At 36.0% G+C, this 11,952-nt stretch overlaps 3 protein-coding genes across 5 annotated transcripts; 1 reads left to right on the top strand and 2 right to left on the bottom strand.

Annotated features, from left to right (window-relative positions):
• The first annotated feature begins 1,069 nt into the window (after window positions 1-1,069).
• On the top strand, window positions 1,070-5,090 carry LOC110601977 (histone-lysine N-methyltransferase family member SUVH9). 3 transcript variants are annotated; one of them, XM_021739406.2, is made up of 3 exons: window positions 1,071-3,340; window positions 4,146-4,317; window positions 4,404-5,090. In XM_021739406.2, the coding sequence occupies exon 1, from the start codon at window positions 1,250-1,252 to the stop codon at window positions 3,266-3,268; it is 2,019 nt and encodes a 672-aa protein (XP_021595098.1). In that variant the 5' UTR covers window positions 1,071-1,249; the 3' UTR covers window positions 3,269-3,340; window positions 4,146-4,317; window positions 4,404-5,090. The 3 variants fall into 3 exon arrangements, with proteins under 3 accessions (XP_021595099.1, XP_021595098.1, XP_021595097.1); XM_021739407.2 differs by lacking the exon at window positions 4,146-4,317 and having other exon boundaries at window positions 1,070-3,340; XM_021739405.2 differs by having other exon boundaries at window positions 4,146-5,090.
• A 666-nt stretch (window positions 5,091-5,756) lies between these two features.
• LOC110600726 lies at window positions 5,757-7,935 on the bottom strand. The gene is made up of 4 exons (XM_021737579.2): window positions 7,429-7,935; window positions 6,789-6,859; window positions 6,428-6,563; window positions 5,757-6,266 (listed from the first exon to the last, which is right to left on the bottom strand). The coding sequence occupies exons 1-4, from the start codon at window positions 7,586-7,588 to the stop codon at window positions 6,190-6,192; spliced, it is 444 nt and encodes a 147-aa protein (XP_021593271.1). The 5' UTR covers window positions 7,589-7,935; the 3' UTR covers window positions 5,757-6,189.
• Window positions 7,936-8,038: 103 nt separating this feature from the next.
• LOC110600699 lies at window positions 8,039-8,986 on the bottom strand. Its single transcript, XM_021737533.2, has 2 exons — window positions 8,454-8,986; window positions 8,039-8,361 (listed from the first exon to the last, which is right to left on the bottom strand). The coding sequence occupies exons 1-2, from the start codon at window positions 8,913-8,915 to the stop codon at window positions 8,272-8,274; spliced, it is 552 nt and encodes a 183-aa protein (XP_021593225.1). The 5' UTR covers window positions 8,916-8,986; the 3' UTR covers window positions 8,039-8,271.
• Window positions 8,987-11,952: the final 2,966 nt, after the last annotated feature.

Genomic DNA, 11,952 nt, shown 5'->3' with positions numbered 1-11,952 from the left:
CTTATTCCAGTTCTCTGGCACTGTGGAGGGAGTTTCTCCAGCTTCGTTTTTTCTGTTGATCCATGGTTCTTAGGTTCTATTTGTTCTTAATGTTTGTTCTTAATGCCTAGGATCTATTTCTGAAAAGCATGCTTAATTTTTTGATGTTGGAATTCAACGGACGAGGAACCCATTGCTCTTGGTGGTATCGGCTTTGTTCTCTTCTTTGGCAGCGGCGCTTTCCGAGAACTCCCTGTCTGGGTTTCTCCTCTGTTCAGGCTTATCAATGGGCTTGGACTTTTAGTTTGTGGACTTTGTTGTTAATCTTTGTGTTTAGTCTTCGGCCTTATTTCTTGAGCTTCTAACAACCTTTCTCAAGTCTGTTTGGACAGTAGTTTGTATTGGCTTTGGCCTTTTTAAATAAAATTTCTACCTTTTGACAAAAAAAATTTGTATATTTCTTTTTCCATTATGTAAAATGTAATTCTCTTTTTGACATGATAGTTGAGACTTCTATATATGAAATAAAAAATATCTTATTATTTATTTAATTTAGTAAAAATTAAAAATAATTAAAAGTTTAAAATATATTAAAGCAATTAAATTTGGTCTTTACTATTGAATACAAAAAAAAAACTTCATGTACTAAATTAAAAATTTCAACAGACTTTCTATTGAAACTTAAATGACGATGAAAAAGCATAGGATATACATGAATGCCTAAATGAAAAGCTAATGAAACAATTAAGCAACTGATTTTTATTTTTAAACAGAAAAAATCTATAACTATTTGTAATGTGCTAATGGAAAAAATCCATAATTAATTTTTATTTCTCTCTCTTTTTATTATTGACCTAAGTGCACAATTTTAAAAATAAAACAACAATCCATTAATTATATTAACATTTAAAAATTAAAATGTAATTGTTTATTTAAAATAAAATAAGATTAAAAATGGAAGACGAATATTAAAATTTTTCTGAATATAAAATATTATTTTTAAAAAATCTCACTCTAAAAGAGAAAAATATTACTTTAAAAATCCTTACCGACCTTCTTCCAAACAGAAAATTAAATTTTCTTGTCCAAACTCGAAACTCCAAAATTCATTTCAATTTCTTAAAAAAAACATAAAAAATTCTGGCATGCAAACAGCTTGAAGCCCCTCTCTCATTTCTCCTTGCAAAAACCCTAACAGAAGCCCAATCTGATGCTAGCCCATCCTCTGTCTTAGGAACTCAATTCTATCTGTAGACGGAAATCAGGGAAAATGGGATCTGTTGTCCCATTTCAAGACCTCAACCTCTCTCCATCTGCTTCTACATCTCTGCCGTCCACCAACGCTGCCGTCATTACTCCGCCCCCTCTCTTAATCCCAAAGATTGAACCTAAACTTGAGCCGCTTGACAGTCTAGTTGAAACACCTCAGTCCCAAGAACCTCAGGATTCCTTTTTCCCCGATTTTACCCCCAACTTTGTCTCTAATTCTGAACATACCCCTCAATCCCAATCCTCCGCCTTCTCCTCCTCTCAACAAGACAATGTATACTCCGAGTACCACAGAATCTCCGAGCTCTTTCGCACTGCGTTCGCCAAACGCTTGCAGGAGCAGTACGGCGACGTTTCGGTGCTGGACCCGGATTCTCGCGCTATCTTCCCTGTCGGTGAAGACAATAGCATCTCCTCTGTTCTTGTCACCCGACCTCCTCGCCGATACCCCAAGCGCTCTTCTGATCTCGTCCGCGTGACAGACCTTGGAATCGAGGACCAGCGGTATTTCCGGGGCGTCGTTCGTCGGACTCGTATGCTATATGATGCCCTCCGCATATTCTCCGTATTGGATGAAGTGAAACGCCGTGGAGAGGGCCTCGGCCGCCGGGCCCGGGGCGATCTCCTGGCCTCCTCTGTGATGCGTGACCGCGGGCTTTGGCTCAACCGCGATAAGCGGATCGTGGGGTCCATCCCTGGAGTTCAAGTTGGGGATCTCTTCTTTTTCCGGATGGAATTGTGTGTGGTTGGACTGCATGGACACACCCAAGCAGGTATTGATTACCTTCCTGCAAGTCAGAGCTCAAGTAGGGAGCCCATTGCAACAAGCATAATTGTTTCTGGCGGCTATGAGGACGATGAGGACTCTGGAGATATGTTAATCTACACGGGGCACGGAGGACAGGACAAGTTTTTTAGGCAATGTATGCACCAGAAGCTTGAAGGAGGGAATTTAGCGTTGGAGAGGAGTATGCATTATGGAATTGAGGTAAGAGTTATTAGAGGGTTTAAATATGCAGGAAGTTTTACTAATAAGATTTACGTTTATGATGGTTTGTATAAGATTCACGATTGTTGGTTTGATGTGGGGAAATCTGGGTTTGGCGTTTATAAGTATAAGCTGATGAGGATTGATGGGCAACCGGAAATGGGTAGTTCTATTTGGAGGTTCGCGCAGAGTTTGAGGACTAGTCCATTAAGTGCGAGGCCTAGGGGTTATCTTAGTCTTGACATTTCCAATAAGAAAGAGAAAATGCCAGTTATGTTGTTTAATGATATTGATAACAATCATGAGCCTCTTTGTTATGAGTATCTTGCGAGGACAGTGTTTCCACCCGTTGCATTTAATCATTCAAGTAATGGGACAGGGTGTGATTGTGTTTCAGGTTGTACTGATGATTGTTTATGCTCCATGAAGAATGGGGGAAAGTTTGCTTATGATCAGAATGGTTTCTTGTTGAGAGGGAAACCATTAATATTTGAATGTGGAGCTTTTTGTAAGTGCCCACCAAGTTGCCGGAACCGGGTATCTCAACAGGGTGTGAAAAATACATTGGAAATCTTTAGGTCAAGGGAGACAGGATGGGGAGTTAGGTCATTGGATTTGATACATGCTGGTGCATTTATATGTGAGTATGCAGGGGTTGTTCTCACAAGAGATCAAGCTAAGGTTTTCACAATGAATGGTGATAGTTTGATTTATCCAAGTAGGTTTTCTCAGAAGTGGACTGAATGGGGAGATTTATCTCAGATATATCCTGATTATGTGCGTCCATCTTATCCATCTATTCCACCTTTGGATTTTGCAATGGATGTATCGAGAATGAGGAATGTTGCTTGTTACATGAGTCAAAGTTCAACTCCAAATGTGCTGGTGCAGCCTGTCTTGTATGATCACAATAATTTGATGTTCCCTCACCTCATGCTTTTTGCGATGGAGAACATTCCTCCTTTAAGGGAGCTTAGCCTTGATTACGGTGTGGTTGATGAGTGGACAGGAAAGCTTTCTATTTGCAACTGAATAGGCTAGAAGACTTGTCAGAACTTTTTGTATGTGATGTAGCACAGTGTCTTGAAGACATGATCTTATAAGGTAAGCATAACTACGTTTTGGCATTCCGTTAATCTAGTTGAACATAGTTTGCAGCAATTTATCATTAATGCTGGTTTTAGATTGATGCATGCCCTTTAGTTGTAGACTTGTAGTGTAAATCTGATCTGTTGACATTGTCACCTAGTCATAGAATTAGAGGCAGTATTCCTTAAGCAAATTTGTTGTTGACATTGTCACCTAGTCATAGAATTAGAGGTAGTATTCCTTAAGCAAATTTGTAGCATAGTCAACAAACAATGACTTATGGTTTGGTTGGATACTATTCTTGTGAGACAAAGTAATATATCTAACTTTTCTTATTTCTATAAAATTGCATGCCTTCCAGATTTATGTTTATCATTGATATCTACCTTTCCAAATCACTGGTTTATTTTGTCTGTGAATAGTATAAATCATTTAACATTTCCTCCCAGTATATTCATGCATAATTTTTTGGACAATATCCTTTCAGGTCTGTATGTTCATTCTGTTATCTCTAATGAAGTAGTTTATTTTGTGATGAACCTGTTTGCTACCTGTATGATGCTTCCCCCCCCTCTCTCTCTGGTAGTCATTGTTTCCTTTGCAAGAAAAAGCATTGGGATTTTGGTTCAAATATGCTTTTTGGAAAGCACTTCGAAAAAAAACTATTTACTTGTTTTACAATTGTTGTGACTAAAACATGTCAACTTTAACTTACAATTAAATTTTAATAGCCTTTACATATTTAAGAAAGTGATTTTCAATGGCAGCTCTAGCAGCAATACCGTACAATGTTGAAATTGTTTCTCTATTGCATGTGCAGGTCTTATGTTGCATCTGCAATGTCATTCTGATTTGAATGTGTATGAGCAGTACAAGTGATGGTCCTAATTCACTAACAAACCCCATTTATTTCCGAGGGAAACTGGCACTAATGCTTGGTGCAACTTAACATTTACCATCCGCTATAGTTTCTGAGCTTAGTTGGATGTTTGGTTGTCCCTGGAACTTGTGTCCTCCATATTGTTGAATATGGATAATAAAAAAAATGTGATCGTTCTCATGTTGATTGTAATTGCAGGTTGGTAGTTTTGCCGTAGTTTTATGGGCCACTATCCTGAAGTATCTGGTCTTGCCTTGATGATTGATGCTGCAAATCTTTCAATGGTATCAGAATATAGATAGCTTTGACTCATTACATATGCTGCCATGGTTATCTTTCTAGTTTCTTCGGATGATGTTGGTCTCAAACTCAAAATGCTCAAGGCTCACAGGTGGTTCAGAATTTTTTGTTTTCCTAGTTGGGGGTAAGGCAGGGCTCCAAAACCTGGAACTGAAAATTTTCACGGCTAATATTCTACATGGATGATGCTCTTGTGATGCCATTGACATTGTAGATTAATCCTTTCACAGTTTCAGTGGATCTCTAGGAAATCTTGCACTCACTAATCCCATGGGAATAATTATCAGAAGGCTTTTGTAAGCTTGTATCCAGAACTGTATGGACTTTTTGTATGTAGTGGCTTGTACATACAAAATACAAATTTTACAAGTGTGTATAGGAAATCTATCCGTACATGTGTTCTCGGTGAGTTGTGTATGACAGTATGTAGTTGATCTGATGGTACTCGTGAAATGAGATTCCCCATGTCAAATATTCCATGGGGCATATGTTCTTGTTTTGTCGAGAGGAATTTTATCTTTTCAAGGCGAGGAAATTGATATCCAATTCAAATGACAACTTTCAGTTTGTCATCACTCTTCTATCTATACGTCTTAATTTTAAAAGTTTGAAAATTGTAGATCTCATATCAAGGAAGACGGAGAATTTCATCCTTGATGAGATGATTTTCCCCTTTGCTTTATTATTAGTGACATATGCAAAGAAAGCAGCTGTACAGAGGAATAAAAATATAGGTAGACTATGGGCTTCTCCAGGGCTGTGAAGAGTGAGGGGTGTAGTCTGAGTTGAGGTTTGAAGATTTCAAACTTGGTTCGATAAAATTTTTTGAACCTCGAGTTGAATTTGAGTTTTATTTATTTTAAATTTGAGCGGAGTATTAATAAATTTAAAATTTTAAATTTGAGTCGAGTATTAATAAGTTTAATTTTAATTTGTTTAATTTTAATTTGTTTAGCAAATGAATTTAGACGAATTGAATTTTAATTGAATTTAATTTGAAATAGTTCACAAATAATTGAATAGTTTATCTTGCATTTTAATCGAGTTTAATCTTGAATGGTTTATAATAATTGAATAGTTCATAAATAATTTAATTTATTTACATTATCATCTCTTTTAGTTTAAAACTATTAAGTTCAAAATTAAATAATTTTAATTAAATAAATATATATATAAATTAATTTGTAAACTTATAAAACTGAGTTTTTAAATTTTAATGATAGTGTAATTAAACTATATTGAACTAAATTTTATAAAATTTAGATTTGACTCATGAAAATATATATAAAATTTGAATTTATTTCTCCGATATTATTCTCAGTCTTTTTAGCGGAACTGTTCATGAGTCTGTTTGCGAGTTTGTTCATAAACTTAGAAACGAGCTAAATTTATGAGCTTTACTCATGGACTCGAAAACGAGTCAAACTTTTGAACGTTAACAAGTCCAGTTTACAAAACTTAACGAAATGAATACTATAAAATTTAAGTTTAACTCGTTTGCTAAACGAACTTAAACTATTTTCTTTTTTCAATAATATTAGCAATAAAATGATCTGTTCTTAAATATAGCTTTAAGATGGCAAGCATAAGTGCTCTATCTTTTATGGAATAACGTTGCGATATATACATGTATATATTTTGAAATAGCTTTTATATAGCAGGTGGTTTGAAGTCCACATAATCATTACAGCACCCGTTTGGGGAAGCTCATCGCCCGTAGTCTAGCTCGTTCCATCTTTCTACTACGCCATTCTTCCAGGGCTGTGGAACTAGTAGATGTTAGTAGTAGCATCAAGATTACAAGAGATATCCTAGTGTCTACAGAATCTTGTACTAAGTTTATTCCACGTAGGAATCATGAGATGCACAAATTATGTGTAAAGGGAGATGGAATTTTGTTAAGAGGGGGCATGGTGTGTTACCTTTCAAGCTGGAGGCATCATTAATAGAACGAAAACTCTTTAAACTTTTTGAAAGACCAACAGCAGCAGTTTGCTTTGTATCTTTCTGTTGCTCTGTTTCTGGTTCTGCATATGCTTCTTGCTCAATTTCCCTCACCTGCAAATGTAGAAAGATGTAAACTCCTATGAAGAATGGATCCCAGAATTTGCACTAATTTTTTGTGCTTATTTCAAGCAGGATATATTTATATACTGAGTGAGGGTCTGACCTCAATGAAAATATGCAATTCAAACTTCCTATTTCTTAGAACACTGACATGGAAACAAAGAAAACAGAAAGTAAAAACAATACGAATTTAAAGCCACAGGCCCACAGTCATACTCTTTTTATCAGTGCCCAAGGTCGCATTGCAAGGCGTATTTCTTCAGACTCCTTGATGTAGCTCAGCTGAACTGCACTTTAAATTGACATTTGAACATGGTAAGTTACATGTTGAATAGAGGCGAAGAAAAAGAATAAAGAAATAAAATGCACTGAAAACCAAGAAACTGCAACCTTCAAGAATCATGTCAAGCCTCAATGATATATAATGCCGAACATCTATGTTCAAGAACTATAAATTGAAGAACTGCATTTTCAAAGTAAATTTTTGCTGATCAGAAACTCTTAGCTATGGCAGAATGATAGCCCTTAGATGAGCTTTTTCTGGGGTGCCAATGGAAAATGTCTAGGTCAAGTAAAATCCATTGATATAGCTCATACCCAGAATAAAAAAATATCAGCTTGGAAACCTCGTTTGAACTGAAAAGGCTCTGGGGGGAGATGTCTTGACCCTTAGCCCAAGTGTATCAGAAAACAGATAGAAGTTAAAAAGGATAATGATCAGACCCTTGTTTCAGATACAGTAGAATTGCACAAAACACAAACAATTTTTCATACTAAGAAGCAAAATTTGACCCATTGCTCCCCTATTTGCTTATACTAGTATTCCATGTTCAAAGCGAGGGAGGAAACGAATTGCCTGAATTGAATTGGTTAGATGAGAGTCTGCTGTTGCGGGAAGAGGCGGAGGAGAGAAATCCATGAAGCAAGAAAAGGGCAGTGATGACATTCAATATTGTCAAGAAAATCGTCGCGTTCTTGAAGGACAATCTCACCCTCCATGACTGCTGTATCTCCATCTCCTTCTGCTTCACTTTCTCAAAGTACCAATTGGTTTCGCAATTCAGGACTCCTCCGATGGTTTTAAAAGGGTTTCTTCAATGCCTATGCTGAGACAGCCAAAAGCCCAAGTCAACTGCTTGATGCCCCACCTACTTTGAACTCTCTTCGGCAATGTATTCTAACAGGGAGTGACCTCCTTTTTCTTCCAGGTGGACTCTTGTTTGAGCTGTTATCTGTCCATTTAACGACAAAAACAAAGCATCCGTCTCTGTTTTTCGGGGAAATTAACGATTCCTCTGTTGTGTGTACATTTGACTAGTAAATTGGATTTTAAAATGAACTTAGCTGAAGTTGATATAATTATCGGTTTATCCATAAGTATGTTTCTTATGTTCTTTGTTTAAAGAAAAAAAAAAAGAAATTTGAAGTTTATTATTATTTTTCCAAAAGCAATATTCATATTTAACTTCCGAGAAATTAGGACTGTTCAGTCTCGCAGTATTATTACTAAAATAGAGAAGATATACAGCCTTCATTCTCAATAAAATTCCAACACAAGGCCATACTGCAGGACCAGAAGAAGAAAAACAATATACCAAAAAGAAGAAGCTAACAGAAGAACAGAATATATTTTCGTTTTGAGCTGCTGGCAGCAGGAAATTAAACGGTTCGTATGCAACAAGGATTATTGCTTTCTGGGTTACATTTGGTTACATAAGCTGATAATATTGGAACTAGTTTCAAGACCAGCAACTGCAACTTCAACTGTCTCTGAAACTCCATTTTTGCCCTGAGGAAAGAAAATTGAACTTGATCAGGTAATTCCAAGAAGGCCATATACTATGAGCGAACAGGGTTCAGTATCGAGTTAACGGTATTTACCTGTCTCTTATTCTGCTGCCGCTTGGCTTGTAGCAACGTATAATTATCAAGAAACAAAGCATCCTTGTGATGATTCATATTCTTATCTCTATAACAACCACAACAAAGATCGTAGGTATTACCAGGACCATTGAAGCACTGAACGCAAGTAAAGTACACTCCATCAAGAAAGACTCTGCACTCATCGCATACAAACACTCTTTCACTCGAACATATATAGTGCAGAGCGACAAATTCATTGAAATCCAAGGTACCATTACCGTCCTTGTCTAGCTTTCTAAAGAAGTCAGGAGAAGAGATTGTTTTAAAGCCCTTCTGCTTCATGTATTTCGCATATTCATCGAAACTAATCTTCCCATCTCCGTTTGCATCAATTGCTTGGAAAAGATTGGCTGCCAATCGCTTCTGCTTTTCTGACAAATTTGCATAGTAAGCTTTAGCCGTCTCTGATATCTCCTCCATGTCTGTGTGGATGGCGTGTGGCAGCGTGCTCTTAAAAGAGAAATTAAGCTTCCTATATAATGCTGAATTAAGGAATAATTATCTGATAATAATTTACGAAGAAGGTTCCCTGTGCTTTCTTTTGTATAAAGAATTGTTAGAAATCCACGTTAATTAATTGTTTTATGAAAAGACTAGCTAGGACAAATGCATCCACTGAATTAAGCAGTGTCTAATTGCTTTTGTCTTTCGTGAAGGAGAGTTGCTTGACCCTATCATACGGAAATTTCAACGATCCAAATCAGCGGAAAATAAACACTTGTAGCCTAGCTTACCGATAACACAAACGCATCCAAATGCTTATCAACTAAAATCAGACAATAAGGAGACCCTACTCGATAATTACTGATCAAGCATAATTTAATCTCATTTTTATTATCATTATTACCATTTAAATATATATATATTTTTTAATTTAATTTATGTTTTTATAATATTTTTATAGAAAATGAGAAAAATGGAAACTTAAAGAAAATTTATAGAAAAAACTGAAAAATCAATTTGGCCGAGGTGATTTGGCCAAATCAAACTCAAATGATGACTGAAGCAGTTACAGGATGAGGAAGCTTCAAGACTTGATATGCTCAAAACGATTTGCCCAGATCGCTGGCCAAATCACCTTAAGAAAGCTGAAGCACAAAACTAGAAGTGACCCATAAAAACGATTTGGGCAAGTGATTTGCCCAAATCAAACGGACTTCAGCAAGAAATTATAGCAGTGCGGGAAATGCAGAAAAATCAAAGTTCCAAAAGTGTTAGAGTCTTATCTGATGGGAGCGGGTATTAAGCGGAAACAACCCAGATCCGAAACACATATCAAGGGAAACTAAAAACATAAATATTAACTGACCTCTTGAAGCGCAGAATCGCTCACCGGTCTTTGTTCCTAAGATCTTGGAGTCACCCACGATCTTCTGCAGTAACCCTAGCTATCTCTCTAGAAAGTTTTTCTGAGTGGGCAGAAAAGAATAACGCAAGCGTCTTTTCAACTTAGGGTTTTTCTTATTTATATTCTTCAAAACGTATTTTCCATAGGAAAATAACATTTAATATAAATAAATAAATAATAAATTATTTTATTAAAATAATTATCAATTACTTAAATAAAATAATCCATTTATTATTTAAATAAAAACCCTATTATTCCAAACAACTAGGGTACTACAGGGACCGCAGGAATAAAATAAATTAGGCCACTAATTACAATAAGAACCTATGTAGGACCAACATATTCTTATTATAATTAATCAAGAATTATACCACTAAAAATTCATGATTGAACTCCTTATTTATTTTACAATTCCACAACATAATAATATTATGTTCTCCATGTTAAGATTACTGATGCTGTTATTTAAATAACTCACTGACAATTTATTTAAATAACAATACAACTTTAAGATTGTCGCTCAACTTATTTCATGTGTCGGATTCAAAATCCACCTGCAGGGTTTACACAATGAAACCTTATAAGCATACTTAAAGTGCATCATCAATCTCTAAATCGAGACATGGATTCCATCATTAATTAATATTTCACAAACACAAATTATCTTTGCCCAATCCACCGAGAATATTATTCCAATAATGAAACTCACCCTTTAATGAATCAAAGCACAAGATAACAAATGCTTGCTCATATTAAATTAAATCAAGATTAAGAACATAAACTATATTTCTAATGTCCTAGAGAATATGTTTAATAGCCAGTATAAACATCCATTCTCTATTTGGTCCAATTAGATACATACAAAATGTACTAATCACAATTATTGATCATATGCTGAAAACCAATTTATTTAATGCAAAAATCTAATTAAATACATAGATATAATTGTCAATAGAAAAACATAAAAACTATACTATTACATTTGCATGGTTAATAGTATATCTCTATCAATCTCCCACTTAGACTCATAACCATGCATCAATTATTCTAACTCCCATTCCTTCTACATGACTGTCAAAAGTCTTTGCTGGTAAGCTCTTTGTAAAAGGATCAGCCAAGTTGTTTTCCGATGCGATCTTTGTCACTACCACATCACCCCTTTGAACTATGTCACGTATCAAATGATACTTTCGCTCAATGTGTTTTGCCCTTTTATGGCTCCGTGGTTCTTTCGAGTTTGCAACTGCCCCGCTATTATCACAATAAAGTGTAATAGGCGATTGCACTGAAGAAACCACACCTAGATCCATAAGGAAGTTTCTAAGCCATACAGCCTCCTTAGCAGCCTCAGAGGCTGCTACATACTCAGCTTCCATGGTGGAATCAGCAACACAAGTTTGCTTAATACTCCTCCAAATTATGGCTCCACCTCCTAAGACAAAAACATTTCCTGAGGTAGACTTTCGAGAGTCCCTATCAGACTGAAAATCTGAATCTGTATATCCAATGGGTATAAGATCCTCTGACTGAAAGACTAACATATAATCCCTAGTTCTTTTTAAGTACTTGATTATATGTTTGACTGCAGTCCAATGTTCTCGCCCAGGATTAGACTGAAATCTGCTAACCATGCCAACTGCAAAACAGATATCAGGTCTAGTACACAGCATTGCATACATGAGGCTTCCAACTGCTGAAGCATAAGGAACTGCCTTCATGTTCTCTATCTCATCAGGTGTCTTAGGACACTGATCCTTAGATAGAGTGATTCCATGTCTGAAGGGAAGAAATCCCTTCTTGGAATCTTGCATGCTGAAACGAGCAAGAATAGTATCAATATAAAGTGCTTGAGATAAACCAATCATTCTTTTCTTGCGATCTCGCATGAGCTTGATCCCAAGAATATGAGCAGCTTCTCCCAAATCCTTCATATCAAAACGCTGGGATAACCAATCTTTGACAGAAGTCAACATACCAACACAATTCCCTATAAGCAGAATATCATCCACATATAGTACCAGAAAAACAACTTTATTACCATTCCATTTCTTATACACACAAGACTCATCATGACACTGATCGAAACCAAAAGTTTTGATCGACTGGTCA

This window comes from Manihot esculenta, chromosome 15 (genome assembly GCF_001659605.2).
Source record: "Manihot esculenta cultivar AM560-2 chromosome 15, M.esculenta_v8, whole genome shotgun sequence".
In the NCBI taxonomy this organism is placed as follows: Eukaryota; Viridiplantae; Streptophyta; class Magnoliopsida; order Malpighiales; family Euphorbiaceae; genus Manihot; species Manihot esculenta.
Note: the sequence above shows the minus strand (reverse complement) of the source record. Positions and strands in the feature narration are given on the sequence as shown.

What these genes read in the sequence shown, in the direction of transcription:
- LOC110600699 (XM_021737533.2), bottom strand. Translation starts at nt 8,915, where the DNA reads ATGGAGGAGATATCAGAGACGGCTAAAGCTTACTATGCAAATTTGTCA. An exon ending in GGCAGCAGAATAAGAGACAG is followed by an intron (nt 8,362 to 8,453) that starts GTAAATACCGTT and finishes TTCTTTCCTCAG; the next exon opens with GGCAAAAATGGAGTTTCAGA.
- LOC110601977 (XM_021739407.2), top strand. Translation starts at nt 1,250, where the DNA reads ATGGGATCTGTTGTCCCATTTCAAGACCTCAACCTCTCTCCATCTGCT.
- LOC110600726 (XM_021737579.2), bottom strand. Translation starts at nt 7,588, where the DNA reads ATGGAGATACAGCAGTCATGGAGGGTGAGATTGTCCTTCAAGAACGCG. An exon ending in CTTGGGCACTGATAAAAAGA is followed by an intron (nt 6,564 to 6,788) that starts GTATGACTGTGG and finishes CTACATTTGCAG; the next exon opens with GTGAGGGAAATTGAGCAAGA. An exon ending in TGATGCCTCCAGCTTGAAAG is followed by an intron (nt 6,267 to 6,427) that starts GTAACACACCAT and finishes CTAGTTCCACAG; the next exon opens with CCCTGGAAGAATGGCGTAGT.